The 18,934-nt window shown below is 37.4% G+C and overlaps 1 protein-coding gene across 3 annotated transcripts in view; it reads right to left on the bottom strand.

Moving 5' to 3' along the window:
* The window catches only part of FCHO2 (FCH and mu domain containing endocytic adaptor 2), a 129,355-nt gene that overhangs the window by 72,420 nt on the left and 38,001 nt on the right, over nt 1-18,934 (bottom strand). For 2 of the 3 annotated variants that reach the window (XM_054555094.1, NM_001132756.1), the window contains 3 exon segments: nt 10,827-10,931; nt 1,680-1,778; nt 470-566 (listed from right to left, as the gene is read on the bottom strand). In XM_054555094.1, the coding sequence (XP_054411069.1) occupies nt 470-566; nt 1,680-1,778; nt 10,827-10,931 (301 nt within the window). 3 annotated transcript variants of the gene reach the window in all.

Raw genomic sequence — 18,934 nt, 5'->3', positions numbered from 1 at the left:
AAATGTATATATAAATGAGAAAAGAAAGAAGTTATTAAATTTTAAGAAAGTTTCTACGTTGGTCTCAATGTTCTGAGCATTCAATATTCTCTCCCAATCTTTCTTTTATTAAAATAGCCTTCTGTAGGTAACTCTATTTTGAAAAATCTAAAACTGTGACGGATTTAGTAAAATGTTATAATAACCACTTTAAATAATACTAAATTATTGTATTAACCACTAAAAGCCAAAACAAAAATCTTAATGTATCATCAGACATAAAAATAATAATATCTTATTATTTGATACAGACTTTTAGGTATGCTCCATTTCTTGGGTTGGCTTCATTTCACAGTTTGGAAATATTTTTAACTTCAGATACGTGATATAAAGTTAAAATTACCCCTTACCCACATGAACTTCAAGGCAAATATGTTAGTTACTATATGGGAAAATTTTAAATGTTTCCTTGCAGAGTTTATCATCTTACCAGGTCTTTCCTTCCCAGTGCCTTTTGACTCAGCAAATTTTTGTATCAAACTTTCAACTGTAGTATTAGCCATGTTATTTATAAATTCTTCATGGACCTATTAAAATGAAATAAAGGTAACTTTTTCTTGTTCCACATTCTTAGTGTATTTCAGATAAAACTTACACAAGACAATTAAAATTAATTATATCAAAATATGTATTTTTGACCCAAGGCCCTTTGAGGACTTTAAGTTACCTAACTTCCAGTGTTACTGGATCTGTGGGGACCAACCATGACTTACATTAACCCCTTAACACATGCCTCACGCCCCTAGAAGTCAAAGCAGTTTTCTGTTCCCATCTTTAAGCATTCTAGAGACATCATTCTTATGATAAGACTTATATAGACAATAAAAATACTTTTGGCTTAAAAAAAAACACACACAGTCTGACTCTGTCACCCAGATGGCTGGGTGTCACGGCTCACTGCAGCCTCAACCTCCTGGGCTCAAGTGATCCTCCCACCTCAGCCTCCCAAGTAGCTGGGACTATAGGCATGCACCACCACACCCAAAAATTTTTTAATATTTAAAAAATCTAAAATATTTTTTAATATTTAAAAAAATCTAAAATATTTTTTAATATTTAAAAAATCTAAAATATTTTTTAAATTTTTTGTAGAGATGAGGTCTCGCTATGTTGCTGGTCTCAAACTTCTGGGCTCAAGTAATCTTCCTGCCTCGGCCTCTCAAACTGCTGAGATTACAGGTATGAGCCATCGTGCCTGGCTAGTTTGAAGAATAACAGACTTCATCTTTCTCTACTATATTTCAGTGTACCCCAAATTGTCATCATTAAACCTTTTATATTTGTGGAACACTTCTAAATAAAAGTTCTATAGTTTAATAAAGTTGCTGCTTTAAATTTAAAAATAGTAAAGCTTGAAAAAAATATTCAAAAGTTGATAGCTTTAGAAATTCAATATAAACAAAACTGAATATAGTTAATTTAAAAAATTAATTTGAATTATCATCCTTGGTGGCCAAATGATAAAATATCCAGTTTATTTTATATTTAATACATGTAAATATATTATCTTTACATATTCTTTATTTGGAAAAATTCGGTATTATACTTATGAACTTTGAACAGAGTGAGAAAATATTTTTAAAGAGCTATAAATAAACAAATTTTTCATGAATAGTTCAACATAAAGTAAAAAAACTTACCTGGCCTATCTGCAAATGAATTTCCTTTATAGCATTTGACAAGGATCCTATAATTTCCTTTATGTGAATGAGATGAGTTTCTTCAATATCTTGAAATTTCTGGGTAACATATACAAAGTTATAGATTTATAACATATACAGGTACATACATATATATTCTGGAATCAAAAGAGCTTTCAGAAATCATCTCTCCCAGCACTTTGGGAGGCTGAGGCAGGTGGATCACTTGAGGTCAGAAGTTCGAGATCAGCCTGACCAACATGGTGAAACCCTGTCTCTACTAAAATACAAAAATTAGCCAGGCATGGTGGCAGATGCCTGTAATCCCAGCAATTCAGGAGGCTGAGGCAGGAGAATCGGCAGAGGTTCCAGTGAGCCGAGATCACGCCATTGCACTGGAACCTGGGCGACAAGAGCGAGACTCCGTCTCCAAACAAAAACGAAATCAACTCAATATAATCAAATTTTCCAAGTTACCATTGTTACACAATGTTTAACAAAGCCTCAAGACAAACAGGTCTAGCAGGTAAACTGAAATATGGCACTGCAAAAAGTTAACTTTTTGTTATGTCATTTCTTAGGTAAATACAAACTTTTCTAGAATTTGGAGCTTTTTTTTTTTTTTTTTGAGACGGAGTCTCGCTCTGTCACCTGTCACCCAGGCTGGAGTGCAGTGGCACCATCTTGGCTCACTGGAAGCTCCACCTCCCAGGTTCACACCATTCTCCTGCCTCAGCCACCCGAGTAGCTTGGACTACAGGTGCCCACCACCACGCACGGCTAATTTTTTGTATTTTTAGTAGAGACGGGTTTCACCGTGTTAGCCAGGAAAGTCTCCATCTCCTGACCTCATGATCTACCTGTCTCAGCCTCCCAAAGTGCTGGGATACAGGCATGAGCCACTGCACCCAGCCGAATTTGGAGCCATTACACATTAAAATCTATAATCGTGATCAGAAAATTAGAAGACCCAGAAGAGAATAATGTTACAAAAAAAAACAAAGTTTTAAAAACTGAAAAACAATCAGTTGGCAAAGCAAAAACTACAGTTTACTTTCAAAGACTTTATAATCTAGCCCATAGATTTTCAAAATGTCTTTCTAATCCTTGAAATAATAATATACACTGGGCACAGTGGCTCACACCTATAATCCCAGCACTATGGGAGGCCGAGGTGGGCAGATCACAAGGTCAGGAGCTTCAGACCAGCCTGACCAACATGGTGAAACCCCGTCTCTACTCAAAATACAAAAAATTAGCCAGGCGTGGTGGCGCATGCCTGTAATCCCAGTGACTTGGGAGGCTGAGGCAGGAGAACTGCTTGAACCCGGGAGGCAGAGGTTGCAGTGAGCCAAGATCACACCATTGCACTCCAGCCTGGGCGACAGAGTGAGACTCCATCTCAAAAAAAAAAGAAAAAAGAAATAATAATATACAATCCCCAAAAGAGATGGCTATGATCAAAGAAATCTGGGAAAGCCTATATACTCTATTTCAGCAGTTCTCAACCAAAAGTGAGGATGCATTAGATCACCTGGAGAACCTTTTTAAACTTCAAAACAAATAGATCCTCCAGTACCACCTGGGGAATGAGGGTTGAAAGAGGTGAGAAAGTTGATTGGAAAAAATTTCCAAGTTACTCTGATATCCCCAGAGAGAAAACCGCTGCTTGCCTTGCCTTCACAATAAATATATCAAAAGCTCTGAGAGGCCAGGCACGGTGGCTCACACCTGTAATCCCAGCACTTTGGGAGGCCGAGGCCAGCCGATCATGAGATGAGGAGTTCAAGATCAGCCTGGCCAACATGGTGAAACCCCATCTCTACTAAAAATACAAAAATTAGCCAGGCATGGTGGCGCATGCCTGTAATCCCAGCTACTAAGGAGGCTCAGGCAGAGAACAGCTTGAACCCAGGAGAATTCCTTAAACCTGAGAGGTGGAGATTGCAGTGAGCCGAGATCGTGCCTCTGCACTCCAGCCTGGGCGAAAGAGTGAGACTCCATCTTGGAGAAAAGAAAGCAGCTCTGAGAAATACTGAAATAATGACATGTTTCACTTTGCTTCACCCGGCATTTTCTAAATTTCTTTGACCTCACAACACTTTTGTTTTTCTTCTTCCCTGAACATCTATTAATATCTCACAGAACAATAATAGTCCTCAAAACAGGCTTTGGGAAATGCTGAGCTACCCGTTTTCAAACAAAATACATTTGTCACTTCTATTGTACAAACCTGGTTATCTATTTTTTGTCAAATTAAATCAGTTCTAAGGAATGGGCCTAAGCCTTACTATTTTTCTCTGGTTAGTTTATCAAATTAAATTCCCTGACCCTATATTTAATGTCTAAATTTCTTCAGTCACTTTGGTGACCAGAAATCACCAAATGATATCTAATGTGTAAATGGTAAGAACCTCTAAAAAAAAAAAATCCAGAATGGTGAAATTACAGTTTCGGCAGTATTCCAACAGCCCAAAAACTTCAATCAATTTGATTTATGAAGAACGGCAGAGTTAAAATGGAATGCTTGTCACTGATTAATTCTGACCAAGTCAATGAGGATACAGTACCAGTATTTCAAGATCCTGAATTACTCTCAAGAACTGAGGATCAAGAACTGAGGAGCATTTAGTAGAAGGATGGCCCTTAGCTTAAATTTCAGCAATTTAATGAACAAGATATTTTCTCAGACAGGTAGCCATTAATTTCATTTGAATGACCCTTAATTCCGAGGAAACTGTCTTCATTCCTTTTTGAAAAAGCTACACTCAACAAGGCAGATCTTTATTTATTTAGAAATATCTTAAAATATGAATCCACAGAGAAACTCAAGGCATGATTCAGATGCAATTTTGAAACTGGGGGGTTTTAGGGGTAGGGGCACACTGCTATCACAATTTCTCAAAATTAGTGACTACCAAGCTCAGAGTAATTCAGCAATGGGAAATGGATACAGTCTCAAGTGCTTGAGTATACATAAACGAACTTTCTTGAACAAGTTAGCTAGGCACTTTACTCCCTGCAACTTCAAATTCACTCTGTTCACGTGTATTGTTACATTAATTTTTTTTTTTTTTTTTTTGAGACGGCGTCTTGCTCTGTCACCAGGCTAGAGTGCAGTGGCGCGATCTTGGCTCACTGCAACCTCTGCCTCATGGGTTCAAGCGATTCTCCTGCCTCAGGCTCCCGAGTAGCTGGGACTACAGGCATGTGCCACCACGCCCAACTAATTTTTGTATTTTTAGTAGACAGGGCTTCACCATGTTGGCCAGTACGGTCTCAATCTCTTGACCTCGTGATCTGCCTGCCGCGGCCTCCCAAAGTGCTGGGATTACAGGCGTGAGCCACCGAACCCAGCCTGTTACATTAATTTTTAAAAGTATAGTCATGAGCCACATAATGACATTTCTGTCAACAACTAATGCCATATATGACAGTGGTACCAAAAGATTATAATAGATATGAAAACTTTCTATTGCCTAGTGACATCATAGCTGCCATAACATAGTGCAACGCATTACTCACTTTTGTGGTGATGCTGATATAAACAATTACTGTGCTGCCTGTCACATAAAAGTACTGCATAGCACATAATATACAGCACATAATACTTGATAATAAATGTTACTGGTAAATGTATTTACTAAACTACACTTTTTATTATTAGAGTGTAATCCTTCTACTTATTAGAAAAAACAATAACTGTAAAACAGCCTCCAGCAGGTCCTTCAGGAGGTATTCTAGAAGGCTTTGTTACCATAGGTGATACTTTTTTTTTTTTTTCCTGAGATGGAGTCTCGCTCTGTCGCTCAGGCTGGAGTACAGTGGCGCAATCTCAGCTCACTGCAACCACCACCTCTCGGGTTCAAGTGATTTCATGCCTGAGCCTCCTGTGCAGCTAGGATTACAGGCGCATACCACCACGCCCAGCTAATTTTTGTATTTTTATTAAAGATGAGGTTTCACCATGTTGGCCAGGCTGGTCTCGAACTCCTGACCTCAAGTGATCTGCCCACCTCACCCTCCCAAAGTGCTGGGATTACAAGTGTGAGCCACCAAGTCCAGCCAGAGATGACAGTTCTATGCACGCTACTGCTCCTGAAGACCTTCTAGTAGTACAAGATGTGGAGATAAAAGAGCAATCCTAATGATACCAAGCCTATGTAGGCGCATGTTTACTGTGTGCGTTTGTGTCTTAGTTTTTAGGAAAAAGATTTAAAAAGTTAAAAAAAAAATAAAAATTTTAAAACAGAAAAAAAGCTGATCGAGTAAGGATATAAAGAAAATACTATTGTACAACTGTACAATGTGTTTCTACTTTAAGATGTCATCAGAGAAGAGTCAAAATGTTTAAAAATTTTTTTACGTTTCTAAAGAAGTTACAGTAAGCTAAGGTTATTTATTATTAAAGGAAGAAAACAATTTTTAATAAAAGTTAATGTAACCTAAATCTACAGTGCTTATAAAATCTACAGTAGTGTACAGTAATGTCCTAGGCCTTCACATTTACTCACTACTCATTCACTAACTCAACCAGAGCAACTTCCAGTCCTGCAAGCTCCATTCAACATAAGTTTTCTATTCAGATGCAGCATTTTTAATCTTTCATACTGTATTTTTACTGTATCTTTTCTATGTTTAAACATACAAATACCATTTTGTTATAACTGCCTACAGTATTCAGTACAGTAACAGGCTGTACAGGTTTGTAGCTTAGGAGCAACAGACTAAACCATATAGCCAGTCTGTAGCAGTCTACACCATCTAGATAGGTGTAAGTAAGTACATTCTCTCTCTCTCTCCTTTTTTTTTTTTTTTTTTTTTTTTTTTTGAGACAGAGTCTCACTCTGTCACCCAGTCTGGAGTGCAGTGGCACAATCTCGGCTCACCACAACCTCTGCTTCCCATTTCAAGCAATTCTGGTGCCTTAGCCTCCCAAGTAACTGGGATTATAGGCGTTCACCACCACGCCTGGCTAATTTTTGTATTTTTAGTAGAGGCAGGGTTTCAACATATTAGCAAGTCTAGTCTTGAACTCCTGACCTCAGGTGATCTGCCCGCCTCAGCCTCCAAAAGTGCTGGGATTACAGGCGTGAGCCACCATGCCTGGCCATGCATAGGTACATTCTATGATGTTCACACAATGACAAAATTGCCTAACAACATTTCTTAAAGTGTATCCCTGTTGTTAAGTGACACATGGCTACACTATCTTGTCAGCCACTAAAGATATATAAAAGTACGCTAATCCTAATAATCTTTAATCTGAGGGTACTGCTTAACAAATCTCAAAGTTTCCATAAACTAGCCATCTCACTGCTTTAAAGTAAACAAAATCTCCATATTCTGTTTCAAGTGTCTCATTAATTAATACTGGTAAAAGCATGAGCATAAAAAGTCACAATTTCAATCATTTTTATTCTAAACCTAAATTTTAAAAACTTAAATCACAAATACTCTAAATTCTAACCTCTTTCACCCTAGAGACTCAATGATCTTCTCCCACTAGTAAATATAGGTCCTACCACCCAAATTTGATTCTCACTATACTGTTAGGTTCTTTCTTTCCCACTGAGACTGGTCAACCCAGCTGGCCTGGAAAAACAGTTAAGTGGAGAAGTAAAAAGATTACTTTCCCATCTAAACTAACCCAAATTAAAGTCTATTTTCTATGAAGAAACAATAATTAACCTATTCTGCAGCTGTAGAGTATGACAGAGAGAGAGAGACAGAAACAGAGATCTCTAAGACCTTGAGAAAGAACAAATACACACACATTAGTAAAGTATGCCATCATCTTTATTTAAAAGCAGCATGGTCACACATTTGCTCAAATAAATTAATGTTCCCATCTTAAAAAGGGCAGAATGGGCTGGCACGGTGCCTGTGATCCCAGCCAGCATTTTGGGAGGCCAAGTTGGACAGATCGCTTGAGCCCAAGAGTTCGAGACCACCCTGGGCAACATGGTGAAACCCTGTCTCTACTAAAAATACAAAAATTAGCTGGACATGATGGTGCACACCTGCAGTCCCAGTTACTCAGGAGGCTGAGGTGGGAAGGTCACTAGCCTGGGAGGCAAAAAGGTTGCAGTAAGCCAAGATCATGCCATTGCACTCGAGCCTGGTTGACAGAGTGAGACCCTGTCTCAAAAAACAACAAAAAACAAACAAAAAAACCAGAAAGGCAGGATGAACAATTAAAATGCCATTTTGAAAAAAACTGTAATGGGGAAGCAGAACATGAAAAGGAAATGGAAAGATGTGCTGAACATTCTTTTTTATAAAGTAACATCAACAAACAAAAAACTCTGACTATAGCAAATTCTATTTATTCCAATTTTTAAAATTAACGAAACGGCAAATGCTTAGCTGATAGAGACTAATCATTTAATGTGAAATTAACATATCAATAACTGCCTTATAAATGTGTGCTCCTAATGATTTAAAAGACAAACAGCACTTGCTGAAGTCTGCAATGACCTCAGTTGCTACAGAAATTGCAACTTTCTATCTCACTAGACTTAAAGCCTTATTTAAGACAACTACCTAAACTCTTCCTTCTTGAAGCTTTTTCCAGCTACCATGACATTACATTTCCAGTTTTCTTCTTTCTTCTTTGGCTTCCTCTATTAAAATCTCAATAAAGAGTCTCTCACAGCTTGGCCCTGAGGCCCTTTCTTCCCCACACTCTAAAAGTGATGTCAACATGGCTTTGTGTACTGACAACACCCTATTTTATATGGTCTGATAATCCTTATTCAAAACTTTTGGGACCAGGCGAGTTTTGGAATTCCTTTACTTCCCTTATTTTTTAAATAAAGATATATAGTATTATTTAGAATGCCATATACCTCATTCATAATACTACCAGCAGGATCTGTAGTGGCATCTGTTTATCAAACACATTAATATTTCTAAAGGAAAATATACGTAGGATAAATAAAGACTATAGATAGCCTCATATCAGTTCAAGTTTTGTTGTCAAATAAATCACAGAAAAAAAAAAAAAACTTGGTTTTCAGAGCTCTTCGGATTCAGAATTGTGGATAAGGAACTGTGGACATTATGTCCAGCCCAGATAACTTGGCTCCTCCAAAACTGCCCTCCTGATGTCACCAATTATGTATCTCATAGGCGTCTTAAAATTAACATGTTCAAAATTGAACATCTGATCCCTTCCTTCCATCAAACTAACAGTTCTTCATCTAATCTTCCCCATTCATCTCTCTCCACAAAGATTTAACAAGCTAAAATCTGGAAGGGATCCTGATCTTCCGAAGAATTCCTCAACCCATCCTATCCCTGCCATCTCCAATGCATTCACTTCTCTCCTTCTCCAAGACCACTAAGCTGGCCCTCATCCTTCTCACCGGACTACTATACTGACTTCCAAACTGGACTCTTGATTGTCCTTTAGACATACTCTAATCAATTCTTCACAAAACTGCCAGAATTATCTTTAAATGTAGATCAGATCATGTCACATCCCTGCCTAAAACCCTTAGGCGGCTTCTAGCTGCTCTTAGAAGAAAACCTAAATTCTTTTGCCATTAAAAGTAATGGCAAAAACTGCAATTACTTTTGCACCAACCTAATGTAACCTAGTCCTTGTGTATCGATTCAACCTCATTTCTCACTACCATTTTCCCTTACTCAGGTTTAGTAAGCATTTTTTACTTTCCAGAATGTAAGTTCTTTTATACCCTCTGGGCCTTCATACTCATGATCCCCAAAGCCTGTAACACTCTTGCCCTATTAATTTCTTACTCACTCTTCAAGTCCCAGTTTTAAACATCATTTATCTTAAAAGGCCTTTCCTGACTCCCTAATCCAAATTAAGTCACTCCTATTATTCTATCTCATGGAAGCCTATTATTTTCCTTTGCAATACTTATAATAATTTATAACTTTATATTTAAGCATGTATTTAATGTCTGCCTCCCTCCTCTATACTGTAAACGCCATCTCAAGCACGGAGGTATTTGTCTTATTTACAGATGTACTGTATACACACCAGCATCTAACAGAGTCTATGCCATTGTAGGTAAAGATGGATATGCACATACACGCACACAAGTATGCAAGACTTCTCTAAGATATGAGCTGTTCACTACTTCAAATGGGAAGACAAAATGAAGACATAGAGTCCAAAAATTCAGATTCACAAAGTCCTTCTTTCATATTAACTGAGTGCCTACTATGATCTGGGAACTATTCTAAAAGCTGAGGATATAGCAGTAAACAAAACAAATCCATCCTTGCTCTCATAAACTTAAATTTTAGTGGAGAAAAACAGACAAAAAATATAGGTAAAAGAACTCATGTGCTTCACTATGTTTCTGGCCCCTTAGACATAACTAAGAACATTCCAAAAAGGAGTTCATCCACCAGCCTCAGGACTACAGTGAAGACGATGTAAAACAGCTGCAGCCAACCCATAATGAACATGCAGCATGAGAAAGTAATAAACCCTTGATATTGTAAGCCACTGAGATTTCTGGGGCCTTGTGTCACCTCAGCATACTTACTCTGACCTGACTGATACAGGAGTAAAATTCTTGGTGTGTAAGATCACGATAGGTGCTAAGCAGGAAAATAAAACAAGGAAAAGGACAAGAAGCAGGGGCAGCGGAGAGTGGAAATGTTAGGTATGATTCCTAAAAGGCAGCCACCTTAAATGAGGCCTTTAATTAAGGTTCTGAGAACACTACACCAAATATAATTTATCCCAAGCTAATGGAAGGCAGACATTCGTGTCTGTCTTCCCTCACTAATATGTAAGTTCTTTGAGACCAGGGATTTTTTGGGTTGTTTTATTGACTGCCGTAGCCTCACTACTAAGTCACTTCCAGTTTTCTTATTAATGCTTCTTAAGCACTGTCTTCATCATGTACCAATGCCCTCAGTTTCCCCAGTTACCTTTAAACAGGCTCTTCTGATCTACCTGTATAATTCCTTATGACATTATAATTATTGCAGCTTGGTCCCCAATCTCCAAAACAAGACGTGTATTTTTAAAACAGCATCATTAAAACATTGAGATTGTGCATTTTAAAACTTCTAACACTAAAAAATATGAGAGAAAAATTAATCAATATACACAAATATAAATGCCCTGTTTTCAATCTGAAGCCTTAAAATACCAACCTGAGCTGTTTCTGTCATTTTCTGTTCAAAATCAGCTTTTGCTAATGCGTATTTTTCCACATAGAGTTTATAGGTATCTGTAGCTTTCTTAGATTTAACAGCTGCCTGTAATAAAATTAAAAAAAAAACTTTTAACTGTGCATTGACCTTTTTTCTTTCCTAATGTAAGTTAATATGAATAACAAATTAAAATACATTTTAAGAGTTCAATATGACATATAACTAACTTTGATACCTGTTGTGAGGCCCTCTTTAGTCTTTTTTTATTGTTGTTGTTACAGTCAGCCAAGAAGTCAGGAATTAAACACTGATTCTCTTTTCTGTTTGATGGAATGTGCTTTGAAAAGTTAAAATACTCTCATTTTAAATCCCAGACTAAGATTGCATAATTACATTATAATGCTACAGTGTTACTAAGATATGTTAACACACTGTGGGAGAGAAACTTCCAGACAATATACAAAAATGTCACAATACCACCGGAACGTGCTTGACAGTCGTTTTCGCAGCTGTGAATTTTCCTCCACCACAGCATACATATATTTCACTCAATGTCTGATTAAATACTATAAACCTATCTCGAAAGTTGTGAAGACTGGTTTCCTTGATGTTTCTCAGCTTCCATTATGCTCCAGCAAATGCAGAAACTTGTTTTTAATCTTTGCCTATTTTTTCAAGACTTAAAAAACAAAACTGTTACCATAATAGTATAGTTCTGGTTTTATAAAAGTTACTTATTTAATTAAAAAAACATATTAAGCAGTACTGTACAACCTATACATAAACAGAAATTGGAATAAAGTAACACAGCCACAGAAGTTAAGGTAAATTATAAGAAGATAGGCATTTGAGAAAGGAAAAGATTATGTGTAGTTTGTAGGCTGAAGCAGATACATGGCTATCAAGAAGCTTGATATTCTCAAAGGCCTGATCAACTTGGATACAGGAAGATGGAGTGATGTGGTTGGACTAAACAAGAGTTTAAAGGAGATCAAAGAAAGACAAGCTATAGGATTTCAAGATATAAAAATCCCCATTTTCTTGATGAGGTTAACAGATGGGTCTGGTATGAGTGAGAAACAGTAGGGTAGGGTTGGGAGCTTAAGGAGAACAAAAAAAGTTTCAAACCATAATTGTGGAGGATGCAAGAGGTCATGACTAGATTAATAAAAGTACTGCTAAGTGCCACTGAAGTCCAAGGAAAGCTGTAAAATACTTAATTTGTTTAAAGCCAATCAGTACCAATATGTAATTATCTTTAGCCATGATCAGGAATCTAAAAACAAAAAACTACAAAGAGAAAACTGGGTTTACCCTGAGGTTTGGGTTTGGTAAGAGGTACATATAGTCCTACTGCCTAAACAAGCAACTCTGTACTCTCTCTAAAATATAATTGTTTATACTATATTAAGTATATATGTTATGTACTTTCCTGCCTTCTTAAAGAATATAGGATGCCACTTTACCATGAAACATAAACAAAGCTGATTTTGGAGCCAGAAGAAATTCGACTGAAATTCTGGCTCCACCATTTACACTACTGCCCCTTTATCCATGGGGAATACATTCTAAGATCCCAGTGGATGTCTAAAGCCATGGATGGTACAGACTCTATATTATATACTATGTTTTTTCCTATACATACATAACTATGATAAAGTTTAATTTATAAATTAGGCACAGTAAGAGATTAACAACAACTAATAAAATATAACAATTATAACAACATACTGTAATAACATCATATGTGAATACGGTCTCTCTCTAAATATTCTACTGTACTAGACAGAAGGTAACTAAAACTAAGGAATGTGAAATCTCAGCACTGTACTACCCATCTGACCTTGTCTTAGAAATTTATACAGTTCTCTCATTACTAAAAAGGGAACAATATCACCTTTTTTTAAAAAAAAGCTGTGGTAGTAATGAAATGTAGTTATACAAAATGCTTGGAATAGGATCTGGCATACAGTTAAATTTAAAAAATAAATAGTGCCTGCTTTTATTATGGTTTCTAACAAGAAATGTCGTCAAGAAAATGCATCATCATATTTTGCTGTAATATAAAGATATATCCGAGTTGCTGAGTTGTACTGAGCTGTCTATCCCTAGCGAAAGTGACTAAAACCAGTAACAATTTTCTAGTTTGCTCCTATAGATTTTTTTTGTTTTACTCTTTTCCCAGTTCCACACAGCTGACATTATTTTATACCAGTTACTGTACTGGAATCCTCTAATATCCCGCCCCTGTTCAAATACATAACAGCTAAATGAAATGGATAGAGTTTACCTAGTACCTTCGCAAGAAACTCAGATAACCAAGTTTGCTAGAATTTATTTTAAAAACAATTATAATGGCATGCTTAATCCGGGTTTCCTTTTGGATTTTTTATGCAAATAAATTTTAGTTTGTTCTTCTAATACCTGTATTTTCAGTGAGAATAAGAGCAAACAACCTACAGTCCTTCAGAGTGATTTTTTTTTTTTTTTTTTTTTTTTTTTTTTTTTTTTTTTTTTTTTTTTTTTTTTGAGATGAAGTCTCACTCTGTGGCCCAGGCTGGAGTGCAATGGTGCAATCTTGGCTCACTGCAACCTCCGCCTCCCGGATTCAAGCGCTTCTCCTGCCTCAGTCTCCCAAGTAGTGCAAGCCACCACGCCCAGCTAATTTTTGTATTTTTAGTAGAGATGGGGTCTCACTCACCATGTTGGCCAAGCTGATCTCGAACTCCTGAACTCACATGATCCACATGCCTAGGCCTCCCAAAGTGCTGGGATTACAGGCGTGAGCCACTGCACTGGGCCTTCATAGTGATTTTTAATGACACAGTCTAGCATAATGATGTAACCCTACTCAAAGCCCCTTCTTTGCTTGTTCCTAATACCTCATCCTGATATCTACTTTTTTCTTTTTCTCTGCTGCTCATTAAATTATTGCTTAATAATTTATATGCCAGCTATTGATAAAGACAAGTTGTGATCATTCCTAATAGAGATATTTACAAGTCAAAAGGAGACCCATAAAACTGGAAAATTCCAAAAATACCTAATTATAATGACTGTGCATATACTTTTACAAGTAATTTACTGGGCGGGCATGGTGGCACATGCCTACAATCCCAGCACTTTGGGAGGCCAAGGCAGGAGGAATCACTTGAGTCTAGGAGTTCAAGACCAGACTGGGCAACAAAGTGAGACCCTGTCTCTACAAAAATTTTAAAAAAATAAAATACAATAAAAATTTTAAAAAAATAAGCAGGTGCAGTTGCTCATGCCTGTAACCCCAGCTCTTAGGGAGGCAGAGGTGGAGAATAGTTTGAGCCCAGGAGTTCGAGACCTGCCTGGACAATATAGCGAGACTCCATTCTCCAAAAATAAAATAAAATAAAATAAATTATCCAGGCACAGTGGCACACAACTGTGGTCCCAGCTACTCAAGAAGCTGAGGTGGAATCACTTGAGCCCAAGAGTTCAAGGCTGCAGTGAGCTATGATAATACCACCACACTCCAGCCCAGACAACAGAGACCCTGACTCAAAAAAAAAAACAAAAAAAAACCCATAAAAATAAAACGGGAAAGATTGTATGAAATAAATTACTTTTTTAAAAATAAATTTCTTTTAATAGCAATTTCTTTTGAGACAAACACCTAGCAGGTTTTCTTTTTATAGATTGTGTACAAAATAAGATACCACACCTTCTCAACTTACCATTCAACCCTCTCTCTAACTTCTTGTTCTGTACTATTTAATATGTCTTGGCTCTCCAAGAAAAAGAAAGCTTCTTGAAGACAGAAACAATAACATGTATTTAGCCTTAAAAACATTCATAGTTCCCAGCGTGGTGATAGGCTAGGAACTAAACATTTATTTACTGTTGCATGCAAATTATCACTTCATAATATAATAGCAAATCAGAAAAATATTTGAATAAGTCATTTTAAAAAGTAAGCATCTATTCTAAAGCCTATAGCTAAAATAAACTCAAACTAATTTTATTATATTAATGAAGTGGAAGAATTCAAATAATATTTTGCTATGATTATTTTCCAAGTAAATATATATGCTGTGTTATGGACAATACAATGATAGCTTCTCACTAACAAGAAATTTATAACCTAATAGAAATAAAGGATGACTACATGGAGGAACATTACTACTTATAAAAGACATGTATTTCTAAAGTATAAACAAAGAAATTATTTTATAACACTATGCATCAAACATTATAGGTCTTTAAGAGATGGAGGGAAGATCCTGAATCATTTCATCTTCCTATACTCACGTAGTCTCTAGAATTCTAACTAATTTTGCTACTCAAATCTCTACTGAGTCAAGAGTGATAAAACCATTAAGGCTTTTACACCAGCATATTTTCATAAATTTCTTTTTTTCCTCTCATGATATTCTCACTATAAATCCTGGTCTATACATTCAGCACTTATTTGTTCACTACTTCTGGCTATAAAACTATTACCTTTATCTCGAAGGTTAACGGCTGGATCTAAATCAAAATTCTAAACAAAGAAGTTTTATAAGCATACCCTCTGATATCAGGAAATTATAAAATTTTATTTCTCTTATTTGAAAGCATGAAGAAAGAAAGAAGGTACTCTTTTTAAGTTCTAACTTATATTTTTTCAATTAGCTTTTTTTTTTTTTTTTGAGACAGAGTATCACTCTGTCACCCAGACTAGAGTGTAGCCTCAAACTACTGGGCTCAAGTACCTCAGCCTCCCAAGTACCTAGGACCATAGGCACATGCCACTATGCCTGGCTAATTTTTTTTCTTTTTTTGTAGAGATGGGCTCTCACTGTGTTGCCCAGGCTGGTTTTGAACTCCTGGGCTCCTACCTTGGCCTCCCAAAGTGCTGGGATTACTGGCATAAGCCACCACCATGCCCAGCCTAGCTCTCACTCTTGAAAGGTAAAATTGATATGCCAGAGTCAGAATCTTAAGGAAATTACAAATCAACTTTAAGAAGCACCTTTAATACAAGATGATAGGGAGAAAAAAAATGAAAGAAAAAAGAAATAGAGAAGCATCTTAGAAAACTGACAAGAGAAGCACTAACTAATAAAGAAATTTCTTTTCTTTTCTTTTCTTTTTTTTTTGAGACAGGATCTCGCTCTGTCATCTGGGCTGGAGTGCAGTGGTGCAATCATGGCTCACTGCAGCCTCAACCTCCTGGCCTCAAGCAATCCTCCTCCTGCCTCAGCCTCCTGAGTAGTTAGGACTGCAAGTATGTGCTACCAGTCTTGCTGTTGTAGGCCTGGGCTGGAGTGCAATGGCGCAATCTCACACTGACTAATTTTTTTAAAAACTTTTTGTAGAGATGGGGTCTCACCACGTTGCCCAGGCTGGTCTCAAACTCCCAGCCTCAAGTGATCCCTTCACCCTGGCCTCCCAAAGCACTTGGGATTACAGGCATAAGCCACCATGCCCCACCAGAAACATGTATATTTTCTGAAAGCAAGAAACATCTTTCATAACAAACAGCTACACAATACTAAATTATTAAGTCAAAACAACTTTCTAAACAACATATTATGCTTAGTTGGGAATGCTATAAATTCTTAAGGTAGAATTATAGAAACTGAATGGCCTCATCATAAAAAAGTGACAACTTTTGTAGTCATTATTAAAAGGGAAGTTGGGCCAGGTGTGATGGCTCATGCCTGTAATCCCACCACTTTGGGAAGCCGAAGCAGGAGGATGGCTTGAGACTAGGAATTTGAGACCAGCCTGTGCAACATGAGACCTTGTGTCTACAATTTTTTTTTCATTGAGGCGGCGTTTCACTCTTGTTGCCCAGACTGGAGTGCAATGGCATGATATCGGCTCACCACAACCTCTGCCTCCTGGGTTCAAGAGATTCTCCTGCCTCAGCCTCCCAAGTAGCTGGGATTACAGGCATGTACCACCACGCCTGGCTAATTTTGTATTTTTAGCAGAGATGGGGTTTCTCCATGTTGGTCAGGCTGGTCTCAAACTCCCAACCTCAGGTGATCCGCCCGCTTCGGCCTCCTAAAGTGCTGGGATTACAGGCGTGAGCCACTGCCCCCAGTCTTTTTTTTTTGAGACTGAGTTTCACTCTTGTTGCCCAGGCTGGAAATGCAGTGGCATGACCTTTGTTCACTGCAACCTCCACCTCCCCGGTTCAAGAGATTCTCCTGCCTCAGCCTCCTGAGTAGCTGGAATTACAGGCATCCACCACCATACTCGGCTAATTTTGTATTTTAGTAGAGACAGGGTTTCACTACGTTGGCCAGGCTGGTCTCAAACTCCTGACATCAGGTAATCCACCTGCCTCGGCCTCTCAAAGTGCTGGGATTACAGGCATGAGCCACCGTGCCTGGCCTACAAATTTTTTTTTTTAATTGGCTGTGCATGGTGGCACATGCCTGTAGTCCCAGCTACTCTGGAAGCTGAGGTGGAAGGATTGCTTAAGTCTGGGAGTCCAAGGTTACAGTGAGCCATGATTGTGTCACTGCACTCCAGCCTGGAAAACAGATGGAGACCCTGTCTTGAAAAATTAATTCACTAGTTAATTAATTAATTAATTAATTAAAATAAAAGGGAAGTTGGAGCATTTGTTCTTAAGAGGAAACTGTGCTTTAAAAGTAATAGCTACATTTCTTCTCATAAGCAAAAGAGTAGCTTTAATACATTACCTATGATAATAAAACAAATCTAAGTTTTATTCATTTCCTTAGCATTATAAATTTATTAATATACTACTAAAAACATTTTAAGTGCCTATGACTTTTATAGTACAATCCATGAAGCCAGTATATACATATAAAATAAGTACTTAGTCAATAGTCCACAAACATGAGTACCTACTAAGTGGTGTTTTATAAAAATGAAGGCTTGTGGTTGGGTGTGGTGGTTCACACCTGTGATCCCAGATTTTGGAAGGCTGAGATGGGCGTATCACCTGAGGTCAGGAGTTCAATATCAGGCTGGCCAACAAGGTGAAATCCCATCTCTACTAAAAATACAAAAATTAGCTGGGCGTGGTGACGCATGTCTGTAATCCCAGGTACTTAGGAGGCTGAGGCAAGAGAGAATCGCTTGAATCCAGGAGGCAGAGATTGCAGTGAGCCAAGATCGTGCCACTGCACTCCAGCCTGGGTAACAGAGCGAGACTCCATCTAAAAAAAAAAAAAAAAAAAAGGCCTGTGAATGAGTGAATGAGATGATAACCAAATTATGTTATAACAGCTATAGTATTTATGTTTTTAAGTCACAAAAAAATTATTCAAAGATCTATGACTTTTTAAAAAAAATGTACATTCTTGTTAATAAAAACCTTATGATAGGCCAAAATAACTGACTTGGATTAAAATATATTACAAATCAGAGAACCCACTAACAATATCTAATATCACAAGCAGAGATGCCACCTCTGAAGAGACCAATTAGAAAAAAGCACCCCTTCCTCTGAGAAGTCCATCCCACCAAAGTCCATCCCTGTGAAGCACAGGGTGAATTTTAGCCAACTCACAACCCTTGGACACAACTACATGCTCCACTCCTGCTCAATATTTTAATAAAAAAGAAATCATGAGCCGGGCCTGATGATTCACACCTGTGATCCCAGCTATTCAAGAGGCTGAGGCAGTGAGATGATTGCCTGCGCCCAGCAGTTCCAGGCTGCAGTGAGCTATGATCATAGCACCACTGCACTCCAGCCTGGGTGACACAGTGAGACTTCATCTCTAGACCAAAAAAAAAAAAAAAAAAAAAAAAAATTCCTTTAATTGCATCTAAATCATCACATTAAACTTGTTTTGGTTTATATGAAAAGACTCAGAATCAATTATTTATGTGTAATCTCTAATCATCATGTATTTTTTGAGTGGTCACGGCATACTAGGTACTATGGTAAGCCCACTGGGGTTCACAAAAAAGAAGACAACAGTATTTAGCCCAGCAGTACTTTAACCCTCTGGATAGTTTTAACTAATTTAGATCATACACATTTGCATTAATGATATGAAACCCATACCAATTCACTGTTGGGCATGAATGTTATCGTATCTACCAAGAGTAAACTGCTCCTGTGACTTACATTTTTTTTTCTTTTTTGAGATGGGGTCTCTGTT

This window comes from Pongo abelii, chromosome 4 (genome assembly GCF_028885655.2).
Source record: "Pongo abelii isolate AG06213 chromosome 4, NHGRI_mPonAbe1-v2.0_pri, whole genome shotgun sequence".
Taxonomy (NCBI): domain Eukaryota; kingdom Metazoa; phylum Chordata; class Mammalia; order Primates; family Hominidae; genus Pongo; species Pongo abelii.
Note: the sequence above shows the minus strand (reverse complement) of the source record. Positions and strands in the feature narration are given on the sequence as shown.